The 22429-nt window shown below is 37.4% G+C and overlaps 3 protein-coding genes and 1 pseudogene across 3 annotated transcripts; all 4 read left to right on the top strand.

Annotated features, from left to right (window-relative positions):
* The first annotated feature begins 72 nt into the window (after positions 1 to 72).
* On the top strand, positions 73 to 2068 carry LOC114744682 (protein FAR1-RELATED SEQUENCE 11-like; annotated as a pseudogene).
* A 2793-nt stretch (positions 2069 to 4861) lies between these two features.
* On the top strand, positions 4862 to 6307 carry LOC114744677 (uncharacterized). Its single transcript, XM_028932844.1, has 3 exons — positions 4862 to 5020; positions 5401 to 5645; positions 5767 to 6307. The coding sequence occupies exons 1-3, from the start codon at positions 4862 to 4864 to the stop codon at positions 6119 to 6121; spliced, it is 759 nt and encodes a 252-aa protein (XP_028788677.1). The 3' UTR covers positions 6122 to 6307.
* Positions 6308 to 8522: 2215 nt separating this feature from the next.
* Positions 8523 to 13135, top strand: LOC114744680 (importin subunit alpha-2-like). The gene is made up of 11 exons (XM_028932846.1): positions 8523 to 8771; positions 9025 to 9121; positions 9221 to 9315; positions 9435 to 9566; positions 9663 to 9848; positions 9970 to 10133; positions 10219 to 10297; positions 11263 to 11391; positions 11946 to 12073; positions 12160 to 12550; positions 12641 to 13135. The coding sequence occupies exons 1-10, from the start codon at positions 8559 to 8561 to the stop codon at positions 12530 to 12532; spliced, it is 1596 nt and encodes a 531-aa protein (XP_028788679.1). The 5' UTR covers positions 8523 to 8558; the 3' UTR covers positions 12533 to 12550; positions 12641 to 13135.
* Positions 13136 to 18239: 5104 nt separating this feature from the next.
* LOC114744681 (GATA transcription factor 16) lies at positions 18240 to 19403 on the top strand. Its single transcript, XM_028932847.1, has 3 exons — positions 18240 to 18572; positions 18670 to 18816; positions 18911 to 19403. The coding sequence occupies exons 1-3, from the start codon at positions 18552 to 18554 to the stop codon at positions 19169 to 19171; spliced, it is 429 nt and encodes a 142-aa protein (XP_028788680.1). The 5' UTR covers positions 18240 to 18551; the 3' UTR covers positions 19172 to 19403.
* Positions 19404 to 22429: the final 3026 nt, after the last annotated feature.

The following is a 22429-nucleotide window of genomic DNA, read 5'->3' as shown; positions in this document are numbered from 1 at the left end:
CGTATATGCATGTTTGCTAAAGCTGGGATGTCAGTGAGGCAAATGTAAGATTGATGGACTTGAGAAGGCATCAAACTTGGTTGTTTACCTTTCACAGAGATTGATGTGAGAAACTTGTTGCAGTCATTTAGAAATGTTGATAGAGACAATGATGCTATTGATCTTATTGCTATGTGCAAGAGATTGAAAGATGAAAATCACAACTTCAAGTATGAGTTTAAGATTGATAGTAATAACAGGCTAGAGCATATTGCCTGGTCGTATGCCTCATCTATTCAATTGTACGAGTCATTCGGAGATGCTGTGGTTTTTGATACAACACACCGTCTGGATGCCTATGACATGTTGTTGGGGATTTGGCTTGGAGTGGACAATCATGGAATGTCTTGTTTCTTTGGTTGTGCTCTTCTGCGGGATGAAAATATTCAGTCTTTTTCGTGGGCTCTGAAGGTAATATGAACCTTGTGGAGTTCTCCTGTTATCTATTGCAGGCTTGAGTTATTTGCTATGTACACACCATTTGACCCTTTTTTTTAATTTCTTCTAATTGACAAAATACACAGGCATTATTAAGCTTCATCGAAGGAAAGGCTCCACAAACCATGTTAACGGATCATAACATGTGGCTCAAAGAAGCCATTGCTGTTGAAATGCCTGGAACCAAACATGCCTTTTGCATATGGCACATTATTGCCAAATTCTCTGACTGGTTCTCTGTACTTCTTGGATCACATTATGATGAGTGGAAAGCTGAGTTCCATCGGCTCTACAATTTGGAACTGGTGGAAGATTTTGAGGAAGGCTGGGGGCAAATGGTTGATAAATATGGACTCCATGCAAATAAGCACATTGTTAGCCTATACTCATTAAGGACATTTTGGGCCTTACCATTCTTGAGGTGCTACTTCTTTGCAGGATTGACTGGCACTAGTCAATCGGAGTCCATCAATGCTTTCATCCAACGGTTCTTGGGTGCCCAATCACAACTAGATCGCTTTGTAGAGCATGTATGTGATACATAATTCGTTTCTTTATTATTTTTGGTAAAGTCCTTTATATTTTCATATTAACTATTAACTAATTAATAATTATTTATACTCGATGCCGTATTTAAATGTCAATTTTTGCAGGTTGCTGGTATTGTCGAATTTAATGACCGGGCTGGGTCAAAGCAAAAGATGCAACGAAAGCTGCAGAAAGTGTGCCTCAAAACTGGTTCACCTATTGAATCCCATGCTGCCACAATGCTTACTCCTTATGCCTTTAATAAACTGCAGGATGAGCTAGTTTTGGCACCACAATATGCATCCTTTCTGGTTGATGAAGGTTGCTTTCAGGTCAGACACCACACTCAGATGGATGGAGGGTGCAAAGTATTTTGGGTTCCTTGCCAAGAACACATGAGCTGCAGCTGCCGTCTGTTTGAGTTTTCTGGCATCTTATGCAGGCATATATTAAGAGTCATGTCAAATAACAACTGTTTTCACATTCCTGACCAGTATGTACCTTCCCGTTGGCGTAGTACCTGTTCATCTTCTGCTAACCCCTTCCGAGGGTACAATTTCCAGGGATCATTCTGAAAGAATACAACTTTTGGAATCCATGGCTTCAACGCTTGTCATGGAATCCATTGAAACAGAGGAACGCTTTGGTGCTGCTTGCGAGCAAATCTCCATGGTTTTATCACGTATCAAAACCCTTCCTAGGTCAACACACACGGGGTGAATGACATTGCCTATAATTATCAATCAGATTCATTGATTCTGCCGGAGGTGGATGATGCTGATGGTATAATTCATGGTTTTACAGTTGCAAATCCCCATGATTCTATCACTTTAGGAAAAACTAAAGGAGAGAAGGGCAAGAGATGGAATTGATATAAGTAGGAAGCGAAAGCACATGTCAGGGCCGTTGTGTGGGCAATATGGACACGATGCATCCGATTGCTCGACGATGGCTGGTGATAATTTGAACGAAGATGCACTAGGTTACTCGTAGGGTGAGGGGAAGAGATATCACATGTACAAAGCTAGTGCATTATTTATACCAATTTTCATTATTCTTTTTCTGTGCTTTAGCTCTTGCAAATTTGATTAGTAATGCGCTGGCCAAAAAAAAAAAAAGATTAGTAATGCTAATTATCATGTGTGAGCAAAATACTAGCGCAATTCTGGTTACCTTCATGATCATTCACAATCGCTTATTCACCGGAATAGATAGATGTGTTATTCACACGCATTTCCTTAACCAAGAATAAGAATTGCAGGTTCTCATTGAGCTTCGGACCTCCAGTTGTAATCATGAATATCGTGAATTGTGAATCCAAGTCTGGAAATGAAGTTTTAGGTAACATAAAATGCTCCGTGGATGGCGTCCTGGGCCATGTGTTTATCTAAATATGCTAAGTGGTAATTGATTACCTGCTGCATACAATGTTTTCCCTGTACTTTTGGATTGGAAATTGATTGAATGATCGATAATTTATTGTCTCGCGATATCTGAAATTGGATATAGATTACTCGTTGTGTGTGATTGGCATATATTTCAATTTTTTAATCAAACTGATAACTAGTTCTGGTTTTGCAATTTTCTAATTCAGTCGCAATTTTCTAATCTTGACAATAAGGATTATGTCAAATATTCCTCTGCTCTGCGACAATTAACAACTGCCTTTCATAAATTTTGATCACATTTAATTTTCTGAAAGTGTGATAATCTATAGGATTAGTTCAGACCAATGATTTGCGAGAGGCCTTTTATTTCTAGACCTCTCACCTGGCACCTCTGTGGAGCTGCGATCAATAACTTTTTTTAAGGGGGAAAATGTGCTCTAAAACATTCAGAAAGTTGTTTGGTTGTGTCTGTCATCTCTATCACATAAACTATTATAACCAAAGCCTGACAACTGTCCATGAATGTAAAGTTTGACAATCTGACTGGCGACAAAGGCAGTAGAAAATAAATCTTACTTTAAACTTCCATAATGGCCATAAGTGGCAATTTGCTTGCCTTTGTGAAAACTATAAATTGTGAGTTGTGCCCCATACCTACAGGACTTCATTCTCCCGAGTCATCTGCCAGCGAAACTTTGCTCAACCTGCTTGGCAACGATTTGACGCTGTTATTTGCAGCTTTCCTTCTTCCATTACGACGTTGATGAGACCTCAAAAGAGCTCGTCGTGCCAATTCCTTCCCCATATTGGATTTGGCTGTGCCATTTGTGTGGGATGCTTCTTCCAAAGAGATTCCTTGCTTCATGTTACTGTACCACCACCGCTACTTTCAAACCCTCTTGAGCTGTTCTTCTCGGAAGCCATTTCTTTTTCTTTTGAAGATGCAGAACCAGCTAGATCTTGAAGAAACTATGACTCAGATGAACTCTGATGAACCAGTGGTATAAGAGAAAAGCTGGGGATTTGTCAGCTTTTAAGGTGGTTTCTGGAGATATATTCCCCTCATTGATTACAGACCATAGGCATTCAAAGGGAATATATGAAGGGAACAAGTGGGTTCCCAGGACGAGCCAACTTTTGGGATGCACAAGGAATCACTTGTTAAAAAAAGAAAAAAAAGGTTCATTCATAACTCGGGGAATAAGTTTTTCGGCTGCCTTACATATGAAGAAAGTTATATGTATGCACTTGTGGCATTTTCTATTTTACACATACGATCCACAAATGTGATCTCTCTCCAGCATTTTTACAGGTCGGATGCTTTGTAGATTGTCCATTCATTATCTGAAACTTTGAGAGGCTGTGAAAACTTTCACCTGGAGACAAAGTTCTTTTTATCGTCAAGAAAGAATAATCTTTACTTTGATTGGCTCCGTTGAATCAGTCATACGTAGGCAGTGCAAAGTTTGTGCTTTTATTGGGAGCTGATCTCATAATCAAAAGGGTGCTTTTATATTTGAACAAGGAAGCCCATCTTTTTTTCCCCTTTTCAAATTGAAAGAGGCCTAAATCAGACGTGTAATTCAACGTACAATCCCTCCCATATAAGGGATTTGTTGCCACTGGGACAATGCATCAAGAGATTAAATTTTGTGTACCAGCGTTATAATATGATAGAAGAGATAATAATATAAAAATAATATACCTAAAATTTAATTGTTATACCTATTTTTTCATATATTATATGCAATACAGCAGATAAACCATACTCGTTATTCTAAGAGCATAACTACCCTCCTATATATACTTCCACACATGTCAGTGTCAATCATTAGGTGGCTATTAGGAAAGCACTTTTTGGAATTTGTAGTTATGCTCCGCACAGCATTATCTTTCAACGCTTGAACAAAGAATATTAACTATTAAGCCCCAATGAATAATTATAAACCGTCCATCTTTTATATTTGCTTTGCCCCAAATCCCAAGCAGAGAATTCATTCCCTTTCTTTCTTTCTTTCTCCAGAAAGATTTGATCATACCACCAAAAATGCGCTGCAGGATCATATGATCATAAAATATATAATAAGATCACCTAAGATTGTTTTCATATTTTGAAGGTGGGTTGAAAGCAATTCCATTAACGCTTACATATAACTAAATAAACTGAAAGGCAAGCATAAAGGCACACGTGTTGCTGGGTAGACAAGCGCAAACAATTGACCATTATCATCAAATATATCTTCGAAGGCGCACTTTTTGTGCGAAGCAACGATTCCCTTGTGTGAATGCTTAGCATAAATTCCCTAGAACCTAGAATCTTTGATCCCAAGCAACTTTACCCCAAGCAATTCTGAAACTCCAATTCCTTCTTTCTCCATATTCTTATGAGCATAACTTAATTAAATGCCCTTGATTCCCTCTTCTTCTTCATCTTCCTATGCTCTTACCACTTCTATTTTGACTCCAACATGCCTCGCAAAATGGCGGTTACGCATGCTGATCTTGAACCTAGCCATGGCAGGATCGATTTGAGAAGTAAAACCGGCGCCTTCCTCGTGGTTTTGACAATCCTTTTGGGCTTCATCTGCTTCACTCTCTGTCTCGTAGCAGAAACCACGCGTTCAGAGGTACAATTTCTGCTTCTGCTTCTTCTTCTTATGTTGCCGTATTCTTAGAGCTATTTTGTGTTTCGCATCTGTAGTAAATTGTATATGTGAAGGTACAATCAAGTTTCGCAACCGACATACCCTTATGGGACACAATATGCTGTGAATGATACTACTGTGGCATGATGAAATATAATTTGAGGAATTTATTCATATGCAAGTTGAAATTTGATGTTATCTAGTTCATGCGTTAGACGCATTGAAAACATGGCTAAAGTGTACCAGTATTATAACATACAATTGCCTGGTATCTGTATCAAACACAATGTGACGCTTGAGATATTATTTTAGTCATTGAGTTATACCAGAAATTGATTTGGTGAGTTTATGTGATATTGCAGGCAATATATAGAGGAGAAGAAAAGGGAGGGAAGAACTCAGAATGTGTATACAGTGATAGTGGAAAAGTGCCATTGCTATGCGCTTCTTGTGCTTTTGTTGGTCTAGCAATAGCCGTAGTTATGGAGCATGCTTACTTGATGATTGCTGTTAGTAAGTCACCAGCTTTGATTTCATGGGAGGCTGATTCTTCTTCTTCCGCAAGGCTTCTAACGTGCCAAGCTGGTTTCCTCTTCGTCTCAACCTGGTATAAGATCAGCCGTAATCAATTTCCCCTTTGAATCCCAATCTAAGATATGCTTAGATATTCAAAACAAATCAGAAACAGTTGAAATATTCTCTATAATCACTATCCCTATATATTGCAGGATATGTTTTGCGGTTGGGGAGATCCTATTACTTGCAGGAGTGAGTGTAGAATCCGGGCATCTCAGAAACTGGAATAATCCCAGAACTACATGCCTTGTGATCAAACAGGGTTTGTTTGCAGCAGCTGGAGTTTTATCCTTGACCACAGTTTTGCTCGCAGCTGCTTTATATTTAACTGCTGTTCGTGCCCAGAAAATTTGTCTGGAACAAGAGAATGTTAGGCGACAAGTTCTGGAGACATCTGCGCTTTATTCTTCTCCTGCAACATCTCCCAGAACCCTACTCATGCCCATTTCAACTATGCCTCGGGAAAAATCCCATACCCACCACCACAATAGAGAATCACACCAATGATTATCTTTTGTCTGTGTTTCCCACCCCTTTTAACAAAACCACCAGAATACTGTAAATACTTGGAGCTTTATCTTTGTTCTGTGTTATATTCAGTCTCCGTGTTCATATTTCTTGTTAGTGCCGCCAATGTACTTGTTTGCTCAATTTCTTGAGAGAGCTTTTCCGGGAAAAGTAATGGAATGCTGAGAAAGAATCTTTACATTCGCGTGCAAGAGATATTCTTTACCTGGTTTTTGGAAAAATCTGACAAGAACTGACCTTCCACTCACCCACTCAAACGGGGGTGAAAAACTCACCAAAGGCCCAGAAGCCCATTAGCGAAACGAAAAGGCCCACGGCCCAAACCCTTCATTCAACGTCCTTAATCATCACGCTTCTCAGCTGCCGATATACTCGTAAGAGGTTCCTTACAACCTGGTTTTTCCCACTCTCCTTGAGGACGAAGAAAATTAAAAGCAAGTCAACTAGGAAAAAAAATTTCCAGCAAATTCTGGTAGCAGATAAATCACTTTAAAGTATTTTAAATCTGAATTTTAAGCTTATGCTTTGTCCATGCAGTTAAAATGATATCATTAAATTTTAAATTTGTTAATCGTATGTATTATTAAAAATTTAAACAACACTGTTTAATTCCAAAATTATCATCCCATGCACCCATGTGTCAAAATTTTTTTGTTTTTTTAATAACTCAAAGCATCCTCAAGTCATTTTTGATTTGAGACTAATCTTTGTCAGGTTAAAAAATTATGGTTAAAATTCTCCCAATAAGTGGTTTTTCAAAATTCAAACTTACATTTTCCTTTGTACAAAAAGTGAAACTGTTTATCATGTCAACCAACAGTTTGTTAGTTCTTAGAATTATTTAATAACAACTTACCTTTTACAATTATTATCCTTATGCATATAAAATCACAAGGGTTAATATAATTTTAAATCTTTTAAGTTTACTCTCATTTTGGTTTTGATTTTTCAAATTTCAAACTACAAATTTAATCCATCAAATTCTTTTCATTTATAACATTAGTCCCTATAATCTAATAAAAACCTAAACCATTTTGCCTTTTGAGTAGGGGTGTCAAGACCGCCCGTCCGGTCGGCCCGTTTCGGTCCGGTCTGATTGGGACGGGACGGATCCGTCCCGAATTTTTCGGGACGGGACAAACTAGGACGGGAAAAAAAGGGCCGGGACGGGACGGGACACGGACGGGGTCGTCCCGTCTCGGTTCCTTTTTAAAAAAAAATAATTTTTTTAATTTTTTATATAATATCATTTTTTTCATATTTTTTTAAGATTTGAGACTATTGTATGGAACTATGGATATATTATTTAGAGTTTTTATATTTGTTAATGATTGAGATTATTGATGAATAGAATTTTTAGCAAGTTTTTATTGTGTTAAAAGCTTTGTTTAGAGTTTCTAATAACTATTATATGTAATATTTTGAGCTTTTGTTTAAGGTGCCAAACAAAATAAAAAGATGTTTTATAAGATTTAAGCTCAAAAAAATATAATCTAAAAAATTAGATTTTTTAAAAAAAATTAAAAAAATTAAAAAAAATTAAAAAAATTTAAAAAAAATCATTTCGGGACGTCCCGGATCCGTCCCGTCCCGACGGGACCGGGACAATCCGGGAACGGGCCGGGACACGGACAGAAAATCTGTCCCGTTACTGTTCATCAGGAAGAGAACCGGGACGGGCCTGTCCCGGTCCCGATCGTCCCGTGAACACCCCTACTTTGAGAGACCTAAATCATAATTTGAAACTTAGAGAACTAAAAACCAAAATGAAGAAGATAAATTTGAGGAATAAAAAATTATATTAACCCAAAAAACAACAAATTATTTCATATAGAATTTGTTATTTTATAACTTTTTGCAATTTATGTAAATTTTTAAGCTATGGTCCTCATTTTTTGGGGCTAAAACTAGGTTATTATTAAGCTGTAATTTAAGTAAACAATATAATTGTATTTTTTACCAGCCATGAAAATAACAAAAAAATGGTGTATATTCCAAAACAAGATGGTACTATTCATTAAAAAGAAAGCGGTACGCGGCTAGAAAGAATATAATATGATGCAGGTCGGATCCAGCAAATAATCTCCCAAACAACAAACAGATCGTCGTGACCCGTACCGTCCATACAGGTAAATCCAATCATCATCGTCATTAATGATGATCTACGACCCGACCCATCCAGGCGAGATCCGAACCGACGCGACCTACAGTGCTATTTAATTTTAAATTTGCTCAAAAAATCGGAGGCAGTGCTCGCTCGCAAATCAGTGTTTGCTGTTGCAGTTGCCTCTTCTCAATCCAAAATCTAGGGTTTTTCTTCGTTTTCCATTCCTCGATCTTTGAATTCCTAGTTACTCTGCGTATATATATACGCTGATTGCTGCTAGGGTTCTAATCGAGCTTTCACGGTAAAACGATGTCGCTCCGGCCGAATGCTAGAACTGAGGTTCGCCGCAACCGCTACAAGGTGGCGGTGGACGCCGATGAGGGCCGCCGAAGAAGAGAAGATAACATGGTCGAGATCCGTAAGAGCAAGCGCGAAGAGAGTCTGCAGAAGAAGCGTCGCGAAGGCCTGCAAGCTCAGCAGCAATTCGCCACTCCTATTCAGGCTTCAACTGTTGAGAAAAAGGTTTCCCCTTCGCATCTCCATTTCTATTCAATAGCATAGGCATTTGAATGGCCTATGTTGCTTGGTAGAAATTAGGGCTTGATCGGGATCTGTATGTATGAGATTCTGGGATGATCATTTTGATATGATAAACGTTCTGTGCTTAATATTTGTCTCTTTGGTTGAATCGCACACGTTGACAAGGTTTGATCTGTTAGGCAATGTAATAGGCTGATAACTGTTGGTCAATTCTTACGTCAATTCCTATTTGCAGTTGGAGAGTCTTCCTTCCATGGTTGCTGGTGTTTGGTCGGATGACAGCAATCTGCAGCTGGAGGCGACTACACAATTTCGAAAACTGCTTTCTATTGGTAACTCTGGATTCTGTCTACGCTAATATTCCTCGCTGTTTCTATGTGACAAAGCTTTTATAGTAATTCGAGACTGTATTTTCCCCGTTTCTGCCATAGAGCGGAGCCCTCCAATTGAGGAAGTTATCCAATCTGGTGTTGTGCCGCGTTTTGTTGTCGAGTTTCTAGTTAGGGAAGATTTCCCTCAACTGCAGGTTTGAATTTCCTTGACTCCGTATCCTGTGGTATTCTTTTAAATCCTTAGTATGTGTAAAGTTTGTTATGCTTTCTAATGATATGTGTGTGTGTGTGTGTATCACTTGTATGTGTTTAGTTTGAGGCTGCATGGGCTCTTACTAATATAGCATCTGGAACATCTGAGAACACCAAAGTGGTAATTGATCACGGGGCAGTCCCAATATTCGTTAAGCTACTCAGTTCTCCAAGTGATGATGTTCGAGAGCAGGTATATTGATATTTGAATTTGAATATGGCTTTACAACAATTGTCTTTTTTGTATGTTTATTGAACTCTTATGAACACATAATTTCTAAACTTGCAGGCAGTGTGGGCATTGGGAAATGTTGCCGGTGACTCCCCTAGGTGCCGTGATCTTGTTCTCAGTCATGGTGCTTTAGGCCCCTTATTGGCCCAGTTGAATGAGCATGCAAAGCTTTCAATGTTGAGAAATGCCACGTGGACACTATCCAATTTTTGTAGGGGCAAGCCACAACCCCCATTTGAGCAGGTGATTGTTTCCCATTTATCATTATAACGACCCCCAACTCAACCTGGTAATTGTAGCTGTAACATAAATCTTGTTCAAGTCCTGTTTGGCATTCACTTTATACTGTAAATTTGGTGGGCAGGTGAAGCCAGCACTTCCTGCTTTAGAGCGTTTGGTTTTTTCCAATGATGAAGAAGTCCTGACTGATGCATGCTGGGCACTTTCATATCTATCTGATGGAACAAACGACAAAATCCAAGCAGTTATTGAAGCAGGCGTTTGTGGCCGATTAGTGCAGCTCCTTCTGTGAGTATTAATTGTACTTCACATAGACTTTATTGCTTTGATGGTTTGTTGACATAGCAATAAAATTGGTCACATGCTTTTTCAGGCATCCAGCTCCTTCAGTTCTTATCCCTGCTCTTCGCACAGTGGGAAATATTGTGACTGGAGATGATATTCAGACTCAGGTAAGGGCTTGTCAAATCTTCATAATTACTTGATACATGTATTCTGTTAAATGGGCGTACTTTAATTCTGTGCGATTCTATGCCGCTTTGTCATGTTGCAACTTTCTCAGCAGCTGAGCATCAATATTGACATTAACATATCGAGGAACTTGGGCAGTTGAGCTCCGCCTGAGTAGGAATAAGATTAAAATATGATGATATTTAAGGTTCCTTGAGAGTAGAGTTGGTTTTGTATTAGTATGAATTGTGGAAATAGTTGTAGGTGCTCATAGGCACTGAACTACACTGTACATGAAAGGGGTAAACTCAAGTTTTCAGCCATTTTTAAAGTAAAATTAACGGCAAATTGAGTGAACCAGCTTAATGTCGATTCAGAAGCTCATTATCTAGTCTGAAACCTTTATGAAGGCCATGCTTGGCCTGATTGACTCCTGGGCTGCTGGCTTAACTTTTGTCTGCCTTAGAAAGACTGAGCCCAAATCTTAACAAAACGTGATACAAAAGTGCTAGAAGTCTAGCCATGATAAAAGGCATCATACTGAAACAGAAAGAGAGCATAACTTTGCATGGGAACAGAGGGATGTCTGGTAAGGAGTAGGTGATATGAGTGGATTCAGCATACTCTGAAGCTGTAATGTCATGGTAATTTAGCCGTCTGCGTAAAATGTTTAAAATCAGATTAACTTTATTTGTACAGGTGGTTGGTTTTGGCCCAGTGTTTAGTTTTTAAGCATCTAAACTTGGAATCTTTTTTTTTTGGGGGGGGGGGGCGCAGGATGAGTTATAAATTTGTTAAAATGAGTCGTTGTATCCTTTAAATAAATATCTTATCCTGTCTTGCGTCATTAAGATATACGGTTGGCCATGGTTTTCTGCTTCAATGACGTTATTGAGTTATATGGTCTTCTGTTTCTATATTTGGAATTTCATAAGTTTGATTTGACCCTTCTTTTTTTAATTGCTAGAGTATTATTAATCACGGTGCACTGCCATGCCTTTTGAGCCTGTTGACACATAATCATAAGAAAAGCATCAAGAAAGAAGCCTGCTGGACCATATCAAACATTACTGCTGGAAACAGAGAGCAAATACAGGTGAGGCGATTATTGCTAAATATTTGAAGTTCGTGTTAAGAAATTTCTTTCTTTGATATCCTTGCTTTTAAAAAAGGAAAGTGATTTTTCTGTGGTTTGTTTCCCTCTTGGTAAAAAGAAGTTTCATATGTACTTGAGATTTCATTTTGAGAAATTGAGCTTTTATGATGAATAGACTGCTTGTGAAATATTTAGTGGAAGCCCCTTGTTGTACTAACAAACGTGGGGCGCAACAAATGCTTGGTGATCTGGTGGAAAAGGTTCTACTTTTGTACAATCTTTAGTCTTGAAGTTTGCCAACTGAAGAGAATGATGATGGTTTTTTGGTCCTCCCTGGACCTCACATGATTATATTTTTTGTAGACTACGAGGTATTTTGACTGAATAAAAATTTATAGTGAACATTTGTAGAAATTATTATGTTAAGTAGCTGCCAGATACCTTCATGCTGTCTTGGATGAGTTTTTGTTTGTTTCTGATTATTAAGTATGAGTTATTCTCTTGATTTATATATTGAAAAAGCTCACTGGAGTTTTAATTTTTATAACTCATAGGCTGTTATTGAAGCCGGTCTGATTGCTCCACTTGTCAATCTCCTTCAAAATGCTGAGTTTGATATAAAAAAGGAAGCTGCATGGGCAATCTCAAATGCTACATCTGGTGGTACTCACGAGCAGATAAAGTATGTGATGCCTGTTTTGTTGGTTATGCTGCATGGGCATTTTGCTTTGATTTTATGATATTGACTTGCTCTTCGGTGATTACAAGGTACTTGGTGAGTCAAGGGTGCATAAAGCCGCTATGTGATCTGCTTATTTGCCCGGATCCAAGAATTGTCACTGTCTGTTTAGAAGGCCTAGAGAATATTCTGAAGGTTGGGGAGGCAGAGAAGAGCCTAGGTAATACTGGAGATGTCAACTTGTACGCGCAAATGATAGATGATGCTGAGGGATTGGAGAAGATTGAAAACCTGCAGAGTCATGACAACAATGAAATATATGAGAAAGCTGTAAAAATCCTCGAGACATACTGGTTGGAAGAAGAGGACGAGACGCTGCCTTCAGGAGATGGTGCTCAAACTACTTTCAATTTTGGAGGCAGTGAGAATTCAGTCCCATCTGGTGGATTCAACTTCAGTTGAAGGCCTGTTCAGGAGAGGGTAAATGCTCTGCATGACACTTAACTTCTGCGTTGGTCGTATGGTTTAATTATCAGCAGTATTATCTGAATCTGATCGCAACAATTGCAGGGACTTAGTCAGATGGAGAAGGGGTTGATTCTGGGGTGGCTGTTGGGGTCGAGTCGGGGTCGGGTCATCTTACCTCATGGTGTGAGGTTTCAGTCTGGTCTTGTGTCCGTGGTCTAATGAGGTGCAGGGGGTGGGTGGGTCAGTCTACACTGCCATGTCCAAATAAGGAAGAAAGGGAGGGGGTCGTCGGGGTCGGTGGCAGCATAATGACCTAGTCAGCGGTGTTTGTTGTATTAACTATATATGCCTGGGAGAAAGTTTCCAGGAGGTTATATGTTGCATTAGCAGGGACCCGGATTATGTGGCAATGGGAAGGTTTTCTTGAGTGCGGCTCTGAGTCTTTTTTTAAGAGTCTTAGTTATCGTATTGGTAATTTCTGCTGAGTCAGTGTTTCAAAATTTGGTTGCGTATAGTATTTAAAAACTGCTTATAGTGTATTCCAAGGAATTAGTGCTATTTTTGTGCGTACTATCTTGCTGGGCACTGCCGAGCTTTTGCTTCAGACTTCAGTCGTTTCGCACTAGTACCTGGAATTTAAAATAAGCTGATAGCGAGTGAACTGGAACATTACGCTATGGTCTAATATCAAAGCAATATAAATAACCATGTTGAAGTGCAGGCTGGATGAACATAGTCCGGTAATACCAGTCTCTAAGCTACGGATCCTTAGGTCAATTTGGACATTTCCGTGAAAATGCCGCTCAACTAAATAAATAAAGCGAGATGCAAAGTGAACGCGGGGCACGTTTTCTTTTCGTGATTGATTTATTGTAATTTATTTTTTCCTTACTACCTTCAATCTTTAGTATAATATTTAGTTTGCAGTTTGAATTTCAAATTTGATTTTATATCAAGGATTGAGTGTTGGTACGTTATAATCGAGACGCCTAAAGGCTCTTAGTTCTTGGTTCTTAATTTGTGGGTGAGACAAGTCTTGTAGAATGCGCGATGAAAATATGGTATGTCGATGCAACTGTTGGCAAGCAAGGTTAACACCATCAGTGGCTTAGTTGGATTTAAGGGTCCCTTGCTTGTATGATTGCGGGTTAGCTTGTATGCGTATGAATCCTATTTCCATATGTCATCATGTGTCCTCGTACCGGAATATCAAGATTTTACAAGTTAAAATTGTATGAATGCTGAAAATATTCAATTAACGGGAAGGTCGAAAATATCACAAGGAACGGGGCATTTCCCCAAATTACAAAAAAAAAAAAACAAAACAAAACAAAGATCGACAAGGTTGATATTATAGGGTGCAATTAAAATGAGGAAAAGGAAAGGGGTGGAAGTTAGGGCGTGGTCCCTTGTCGCTGGTACATATGCACAAGGGTAGCGGGAGCTTCCATTTTCATGCCATCACCACATATTGTAGGAGTAAATATTTAAAGTCTCTTTCTGTGGTGCTATCCCTTTCTTTTCTTCCTCCTTGTGCTGTACATCACATGACTCCTTTCTCCATCTTCGTCCTCATCTTCAATTTCTGCTTCTTTGCAGGTCCTGGCCTCATCTTCAGGGCCCTTCTGATTCCCGCATTCTTGATATTTTATACTTTTTTCGAAGCAAAATGAGAGTTTACAAGATTCAAGTTTACAGAACTGAATAAAATGATAAAAATCAGAAAGTAAAACGATCCTAATCGTAGTAGTTGAAAATGTTTACAAAAGGTGGAGAACATCTTGGCCAGCATTAGTTTGCAGAGCCCCTTTGGAGCGAATGAGTTGGAGGAATTGATTCTTAATGCACAAAATAGCCAATCAATCCCCTGTTGATGCTAGTGGAAAACCATATTTATGTAACCAACAAAGTACACCACAGAGGCATTGCAGAAGAAAAAGATTATTACTTGCAACTCCTTTTTTTCCCCCCCCCCCCCATATGAATTGTTGAACTAGAAAATCATGGCCACAAATTATGAAATGACAGTAAATATGCCTAAAGCGCTCTTACTTGTGGATTAGAATGATCATTCCATCTCTATTGTAGTTGAATCGCAGAGTTGCAAGGAGCAGAGGAAATGGATGCATTGAGCTTTAATAAATCGCTGCCAGAGAAAGCCAGAGCTGAAAAGGAAACAGAATTGTGAATTTCCTGAACGACTGGATTGGGAGAATAAATTTCATCTTGCGTGCATGTGCAGCGTGAGACCATCTTTGTGAAGCTCCCTTAACCATGAACTAAAACTGGTGATATATTATATTGAGAAATTTTGATGAGACAACTACCAAACCATATTACTTGGTATAAAGGCAAAAGCTGAATAAATATTCCAGAGATTATTCTTATTGACAACAAAAAAGACAAAGACCGTTTATATTCGGATGATATTTTTATACTCCAACACATACATACAATTCTGGAATTTGGCTAGCCTAATTCTAAACTAAAATCCTAGCTCTCCCAACACTTTCATAGATCAATAACTTAAAGTAATAGTGTGTCTGGGTCCATCATTCGTTAAAAAACAAAAAACTTTCAATCTGAATTACTCTTGCAATCATGGCCTTTTGAATAAAACAAAATTGGCCCATAGTCAAAATTAGAAATGCCATTGTGGCCTGAATAAAACCAATGTACCCTCAAGCCTCGAACTGCATTATAAATTAGGCTTAATTATATAATATCCACGTATTTTGAAGAAATATTCATTAGGAGACAGTTTTCAGTATAAATAACTATAATACTACCTCCGGTCCTAATTATAAGACCCAGTTGACTAATTTGAGGAGATTAAGGAAGTAAGTTAAGTTAGTTATTTGTAACAAATAAGTGTTGTCATTCCTAAAATATCCTTGCTAATTAAGTGTTGGTTAGAACCATCATTATTAGAAAGACTATCTTGGAAAAAAATGCATAAATATGAGAGACAAAATGGATTGGGGTCTTATAATTAGGACCAAACTAAAAGTCAAACGGGGTCTTATATTAAGGACCGGAGGTAGTAACATTTTAAAAACATGAACACACATTTTTTTAATCAATAAATGATTTCAAAGTACATGCTGATGAATGGTCCATGAAGCCCCAGCCAATCTGAAACTCCATGATGTACTCTGTAACCAAATCTGTCATGATCAGGCTTTCACAACTACGGAGGATACACGGCATGAAAAATGAAATTGAAAAAATAGAACTCTCTTTAATCAATGTGCAATATAAAATATAAAATTAAAAATGATTTATGATATTCACAAACTTTTAATTATACATTTATTTTCAAATTTAATGTAATATAAACAAATGTGTCTAATTATCTCTCAATTATAGACAAATCATAATTTCAGAAACTTGATAAGGATAACAATGCCATTTTCACTCTAACTTACTTATATCATTAAAATTTTAATTTAATTTTGTGTTTGATGGAAAATTTTGAAAATTAATGTAAGTTTAAAATATACATAACCTTGAAGACTTTAACATGAGAATCTTCATATTTCATATTTTGACTAAAAATTTCCCTACGACTAAAACTGCAACTAAAATTGATAGTGTACACCACCTTACTGTTTTTTCTTAATCACTTGCCATATCACTCTAACAAATCCAATGTGGAATTTTGGGTATCTTAACAATTTGACGTGGACAAAAAAATTGAACCTCATATCTTCTTCAAAAATCAATCTGTGTTCTCTTTAATTTCCAGAGTATTAAGTGTTTGCGGATATAATTATTGAAGAATTGGTTCATCTTTAGAAATATCACTTCCAATCCTAAATAGTGAAGCTAAAGAAGAGGTTTGTTTTAATTCTAACTTCATCTTACTTCACTTTATCTCTCAAAATTATAATATATTTTTTTCTAAAATATTTTCTTTGTTTGCACATATTAAGAAAGTTTTCATTTCAAAATGGTTCTAATGCATATGATTAAAAATAGTAATTTAAAAAAACTAATACATATTTGTTATTGATAACTAATTAAGTAATTTTTTTAATATTCGCAAGTTATTTATGTGACTCTTATATTAAATATCATATATTTGTAGCCATGCCAGGTCAACTCTTGATTACTCCATCTTTAAAAATATGCGTAGAATCAAGGAAAGGGAATTGATTTGGTAGGAAAGATGAAAGATGTAAGGCAAGGTATTTTTAGGAGAGGTGACATTAGTAGCCATATGTACTTTTATGTCTAACTACCAATAAAATTTCCTCGTGAGATTTGTTATCTTGATATGGCAAAATTATCATTAAAAAATAATAAGGTAGCATAAATTTTGTTACCTTCAACTGTAACTTTAAATTTTTAAACAAAATGTAAAACAGGATTATCTTAATTTTAGATGTTGAGACGATAAGAGTGGCAATTGCTGAAAAATCAACAAACAAATAGAATGTGCTTTCATGACAAGAAAAGTAGGTTTTAGGGAGTAGTTGAGATTCCTCAAAAACATTTTAAAAAATATTTATACGTAAATCAAGACAAAACTCTTCTCATATGTTTATTTTAAACTTTTTAAAAACAATTCTAAAAAACCAATTTAAACATCGATGAATGTTTTTGTGGCAGGGTGGACATGCGGTTTGCAGTTTGCCTCATCACTTCTCCACTCCATTATTACCATTATAAACCCTAAACCCATCATAGCATTCCACGTGACCTCGTATCTTTGTGTAATCACCCATGCATAATTACCGTCATTATTTCCTTTCAACCCACTAATTGAAAAACCCTTAATAGACATTTTAAAATTCTGAAGTCCTAAAGTTTTATTATTATTCCTCTTATCTGGTTTGGTCATGCTTTACCTTTACACAAGACTAAGAACTGACAACAGAATACTGACTCGGTGTATTTGTTTAGTGTACTCCCATTTCCATAAACTCAAAGTGGCAAACAAAACACATTATTCTGAGGCATTTGGGCAAGAAAAGTGATGACACAGAGAAAATGCAAGCGTAAGGGGGGGGGGGGAATGCCATTATTAATAATAAAAAGGGCGAATTATTTAATGATAAAAAAATACAAGGGAGAACAGGGAAGGAAGCCAGAAGAGGGATGTTTGGTTGACCAATGAAAAGGTTAGAGAGACAGAGAGACAGGGAGATGGCAATCTGCACTCCAACAACATAAATAAATAAAAATCTTCGCTTACAAACGCCAAATTTTGCAGTACAATAAAGGCTCCCAAAAAACAAAACAAACACCTCTCCCTTCTTATTTATTACTATTATTAACAGCAAATAATCCAACCTCTCGCCCATATTAACACTCAACGGATTGATCATTTGATGAGTTTGGTTATTAAAACTTATAATTTTTCATCAGGCCTCATCATTTCATCAGATTTGTGCTTTAATGACTCTGGTTTATTAAATTACATATGACTATATTTATATATATATGAAATACCCCATTCGGTGAGTAAACTTGATTTTTTTATTTTAAATATTATTTTTTTAAACAAATAATATATAAATATTTTAATATCGCTAACCCTTGACGGCAGCTCCGTTTTGAATGCTCTCCCCACACCACACCCTCTGTCTTAAGCGGCGCCTCATGTTGTTCATCTGAGGTAAGCAGGATCTGTTTGGTGGGCGATGCTTCAGATGGGCACTATCGTCATTTCACATCATCTGGTTTGGGGTTTCTCCTCCCGCTTGCATAAAAGCTTTGGTCCTTTAGACCTGCCTGCGGCGTCGGTTCCACTTCTCTCGTTTTGGAGTCCGCACGCTCACATCTCCTCCTCCTCCTCACTCTCACTGCATGTCGGTTTTCCTTTTCCTTTCGTAGAGCCACTCCCTTCTTATCACTCTCACCCTCATTCATTCCTCGTCGCTTCACAGATTCCTCTCTTCACTCTTGCTCTGTTTCCTGCTCTTTCCCCCCGATCCTGATCCAATACCTCATCCCCCACCCCTTTCCGCAATCATTACTTTTCACCTGCGGTTTTCTCATCTCGGAAATGGTGGATCCGAGCGGCAAAGTGAGTGATCCTGTCCTTTTCTCGAGCGGATTTGGTCCCTTGTGTTGGATTGCAGAACAATAACAGCTGATCGAGTTGATTTTGTGTTGTGATGCAGGGATCGGAAGCCGACGGCGCTAATGCGAGGAATCCAAATGGGGCTTCGTCGGAAGAGAGCCCAGCAATGAACGAGCCTAAGAAGACGTGCGCCGATTGCGGCACCAGCAAGACACCTCTCTGGCGAGGCGGTCCGGCTGGGCCTAAGGTGAGCTCGATCTCAGCGATTAGGGTTATGTTATGGATCGATGAATGGTATTCATCTTTGATCTGTTTCTAAATGTTTCCTTTTTTCCCTGCAGTCACTGTGCAACGCTTGTGGGATCAAAAGCAGGAAGAAGAAGAGAGCGATTCTGGGTTTGAACAAGGGAAGCATCGAGGAGAAGAAAGGAAAGAGAAACAGTACTAACAACAACAATGGAAGCAGCAAGATTGGGGACAGTTTGAAGCAAAGGTTAATGGCGTTGGGAGGGGAGGTTTTGATGCAGAGGAAGAAGCTGGGGGAGGAAGAGCAAGCAGCAGTTCTATTGATGGCTCTCTCATATGGATCCGTTTATGCTTAGTTAGAACCATGAGAAATACTAGCTCTTTTCCTTCTAGGATGCACTCACTTTAACAATCCAAGTGTATCTATCAATATTCAATGTCTGCCTTCTTACTCTGTGTGATTAGCCTGGGATAGCTTCATATTTTTAGTTCACTGACTTTGTTTGGTGCCGCCTATGTATCTCACTAAGAATTGTAAGAAATGATTCAGATCCAATTTTGGTAATATAGCAGTGGCCTTTATTACATTTATCCCCATTGTTATCTTCTATCCCATGTTTCATTTGCTCCACTATGCTTAGAAAAGTTATCGTCGCTTAAAAGGACAGCAAGGGATTAACATTGAACACAAGCCAGAAGGTAGAATTAGAATCGTGGGCTGGTTTGTTGAGTTAGGTGAAACTGGAATGTGTATTCGGTTCCGAAAGGGTCATTTTTTTTGGGGTTGAATGGGTGAAAATGATAGTATCTGCAAGTAAGATGTTTGAAACTATGTGAATGAGAAATATGGAAAGATGAAATGGAAGACGGAGGGAACATGAAATTTCATATTTCCCGCTGGTTTGACTTGGAAACCTTTTCTGCATTAAAAAGTTTATGGTGGACTTTTAATTAGCATGCTAGCCGAATTAGGTTTTAGGTCAACGATGCATATCTAATGAGTTCCTGCAGGTCCTAGTTGATGAATGTTTTCCTAATATTTTTCCAAAAAAAAAAAAAAAACAAATTGTATTTTATTTTATTCATATAAATCCTAATCGAAGAACTCTTACCTCACCCGTAACATAAACTTTGAGTTCAAGCACCGTTTGATTCTTCTTTTATGTGTTATACTTGATTTTTTTCTTCATATTAGAATATAAATTAACAAATCAATTAAAGCAATAAAAGTAACATGGATCATTCAAATTTTGCTGGGAGCATATATATATATATATATATAAGTCGGTTTTAAGGATGTGTAACTTTAAACAAGAAGGGACGGGGTTGAGAAGTCATTTTCAAAATTGATCATGTTGGGGAAGACAAACAATGAATAAAGAAAACAAAGTAACTGTAAAATTCTTCTCTAACCCTTTTTGGCTTATGAATCAATGAAATCAATCCTATCTGCTGATTTGTTATCACATCCTTTGACTCTGATTTGCGGCTCATTCAAGACTTTTCCTCTCTGTCTTCTTCTTTTTACATATATTCTGTTAAAATTCTTTTTGGCAGATTTGGTTGAAAAATCACAGAACAATGATTTGAAGATGAAGTATATAAAATTGAGAAAGACAGGAACCAATCTCCAAGAAGATGCATATACAGTACTATTGTTGACGAATGGCCTTGGATTTACTTTACGGGGCCAAAAACAGTGAGGGGTCATTATTATAGTAGCAGCATTACTTTTCATGATAAACAAATTTGGATATGAGTGTTCTATAATATATCCGGCATGCTTCCGGTATCCTTAAAAACATGTGACCAAACTAATCGGGTGCATACTTATATTGTAAACTCCATATGCAAAATTACAGGACCACTACTATATATCTAAGTGATGTCATCATTTTACTAAATTGTTTTTTTTCTATTCTCTCCTATCTCAATTTTTTACATGATTGCATAAGATACAATAGGTACAGTACGCAGCAAGAGACGAAAAATTAAGTATTACCTTTAATTTTAAATATAAGAGCTTATATTTAGAACCGGAGGTAGTATGATCTTAAATTCGTGACACTGTTTGAGTAATTTTTGTCACTCATGAAGTTAAGAGTTGACACTGATATTGTCATCATTTGTTTCAAATGATCTTCATTGAGATATTTTTAATATGACATAGTAACTCATACATTTTTTGCAAGTTTTGAGAATTATGGCGTCAGATGAGATCATCTTTAGCTTCCTTTGCAATTATTACAGAACAGGCTCGAATATTTTATTTCCCTCTCAAAAGTGAGCATGGGAACCTGTCCAAACCATGGATGTCCCTTTAAACAATTTGTTGCTCAAGGGAAAATAAATCACATTCTGGAGACCCCAGAATAAATATTCACAAATATATTAGTGTCCATATGAGGAGCCTAATAATCAGTATAGTCATTGGCTTCTGTAATAGCATAATCAAAAGTAACCATTCAAACACGCATCTTCAAATAAGATTATCAAGTCATTATACACATTGATTTTACAGCATCTTTCCTCAACAGAGTTTTGCATCTTTTAATATATTTAAAAGCTAATTAAATAATAACACAAATATGGCTAATAACCCATAAGATTAATATGCATTGAATTCGCCTTTGAATTAATAGTGATGAATGATTGGGAGGCGTATTTAAGGGGAGTAGTTTAGGTGTGCAGCTTCATAATAATCTTTGCTTTGCTCACAATTAGCTGTGTTTGTCTCTTCCGTGGAGACCATTCATAATTTGCTTTCTGGCATCGTCGGCCTCTGTCCTTTCTGTATTCCAATAAATGCCAAAACAAACGCCAAAATAAAAGCAACCCCTCTTCATTTATCAAATCTTTATAATAATAAATTTATAACTCAGTATCCTGAACCTGAAGGTGAGTACCAGAAATATCAAGCTCCTCATTTCTTTGCTTCTGAGGGTTACAACAGGAAGCAATAATTGACAGCCATTAAAATGGTGATCCTAATCTGATCTGACTCAACCAACGGGTCGTCGCACGTACACTAATTTGAAACACAAATTAAACTAAGCTAGTCATGAGGCTGTGTGCTAAAGCTTGGTTTGGTGCAGAGACCTTTCAAGCAGCACATGGAGGCTCACCACTCTATCTAACTCTGCTACCCATTTTGCGTCAACATTGAGCCTCAGTAGTGTTTTTGTGTGCGTGTCTTAACTCTTTGTGATACACATATATGCATGGATGAATCTGAGAGAGAGAAATAATTCACTGCAATAAAAAAAAAAGTTATTTAAAAGCATCGACATTGGCGAGCATTGAATGGAGGTCTCTCATGGTGGCTAAGTACAAAGTAGAAAGCATTTTTAAGGAACGTGTTGAACTTGATACCAGTATGATCAGTATTATACTGACTGCCTCTTCTTTTTAATTATATCACGTACTAAGGTCTTTAAGTTATAGACAAGATCAAACCTGCAACCTCTTACTTTTACAAAGTTTTTATGCTACTAAACTATAAGGCTCTTAGTATGTCTACTTCTCTCTCTCTCTCTGTCTCGTTCCTTCCTCTCCTTTTCTTTTTCTTTCTTTTTGTGTTTGTATTTTGATTTTTGAAGGCAAAGTGCTTGTTC

Source organism: Neltuma alba, unplaced genomic scaffold (genome assembly GCF_004799145.2).
Source record: "Neltuma alba isolate B1F8T4 unplaced genomic scaffold, ASM479914v2 tig00004431_pilon, whole genome shotgun sequence".
NCBI lineage: Eukaryota > Viridiplantae > Streptophyta > Magnoliopsida > Fabales > Fabaceae > Neltuma > Neltuma alba.
Note: the sequence above shows the minus strand (reverse complement) of the source record. Positions and strands in the feature narration are given on the sequence as shown.

Bases quoted from the DNA above. Each gene is read 5' to 3' on its own strand.
- LOC114744677 (XM_028932844.1), top strand. From the start codon at position 4,862: ATGCCTCGCAAAATGGCGGTTACGCATGCTGATCTTGAACCTAGCCAT. The intron at 5,021-5,400 runs GTACAATTTCTG...GTGATATTGCAG, and splicing joins CAGAAACCACGCGTTCAGAG to GCAATATATAGAGGAGAAGA. The intron at 5,646-5,766 runs GTATAAGATCAG...TATATATTGCAG, and splicing joins TTCCTCTTCGTCTCAACCTG to GATATGTTTTGCGGTTGGGG.
- LOC114744680 (XM_028932846.1), top strand. From the start codon at position 8,559: ATGTCGCTCCGGCCGAATGCTAGAACTGAGGTTCGCCGCAACCGCTAC. The intron at 9,316-9,434 runs GTTTGAATTTCC...GTATGTGTTTAG, and splicing joins AAGATTTCCCTCAACTGCAG to TTTGAGGCTGCATGGGCTCT. The intron at 11,392-11,945 runs GTGAGGCGATTA...TATAACTCATAG, and splicing joins GAAACAGAGAGCAAATACAG to GCTGTTATTGAAGCCGGTCT.
- LOC114744681 (XM_028932847.1), top strand. From the start codon at position 18,552: ATGGTGGATCCGAGCGGCAAA. The intron at 18,573-18,669 runs GTGAGTGATCCT...GTTGTGATGCAG, and splicing joins TGGTGGATCCGAGCGGCAAA to GGATCGGAAGCCGACGGCGC. The intron at 18,817-18,910 runs GTGAGCTCGATC...TTTTCCCTGCAG, and splicing joins GCGGTCCGGCTGGGCCTAAG to TCACTGTGCAACGCTTGTGG.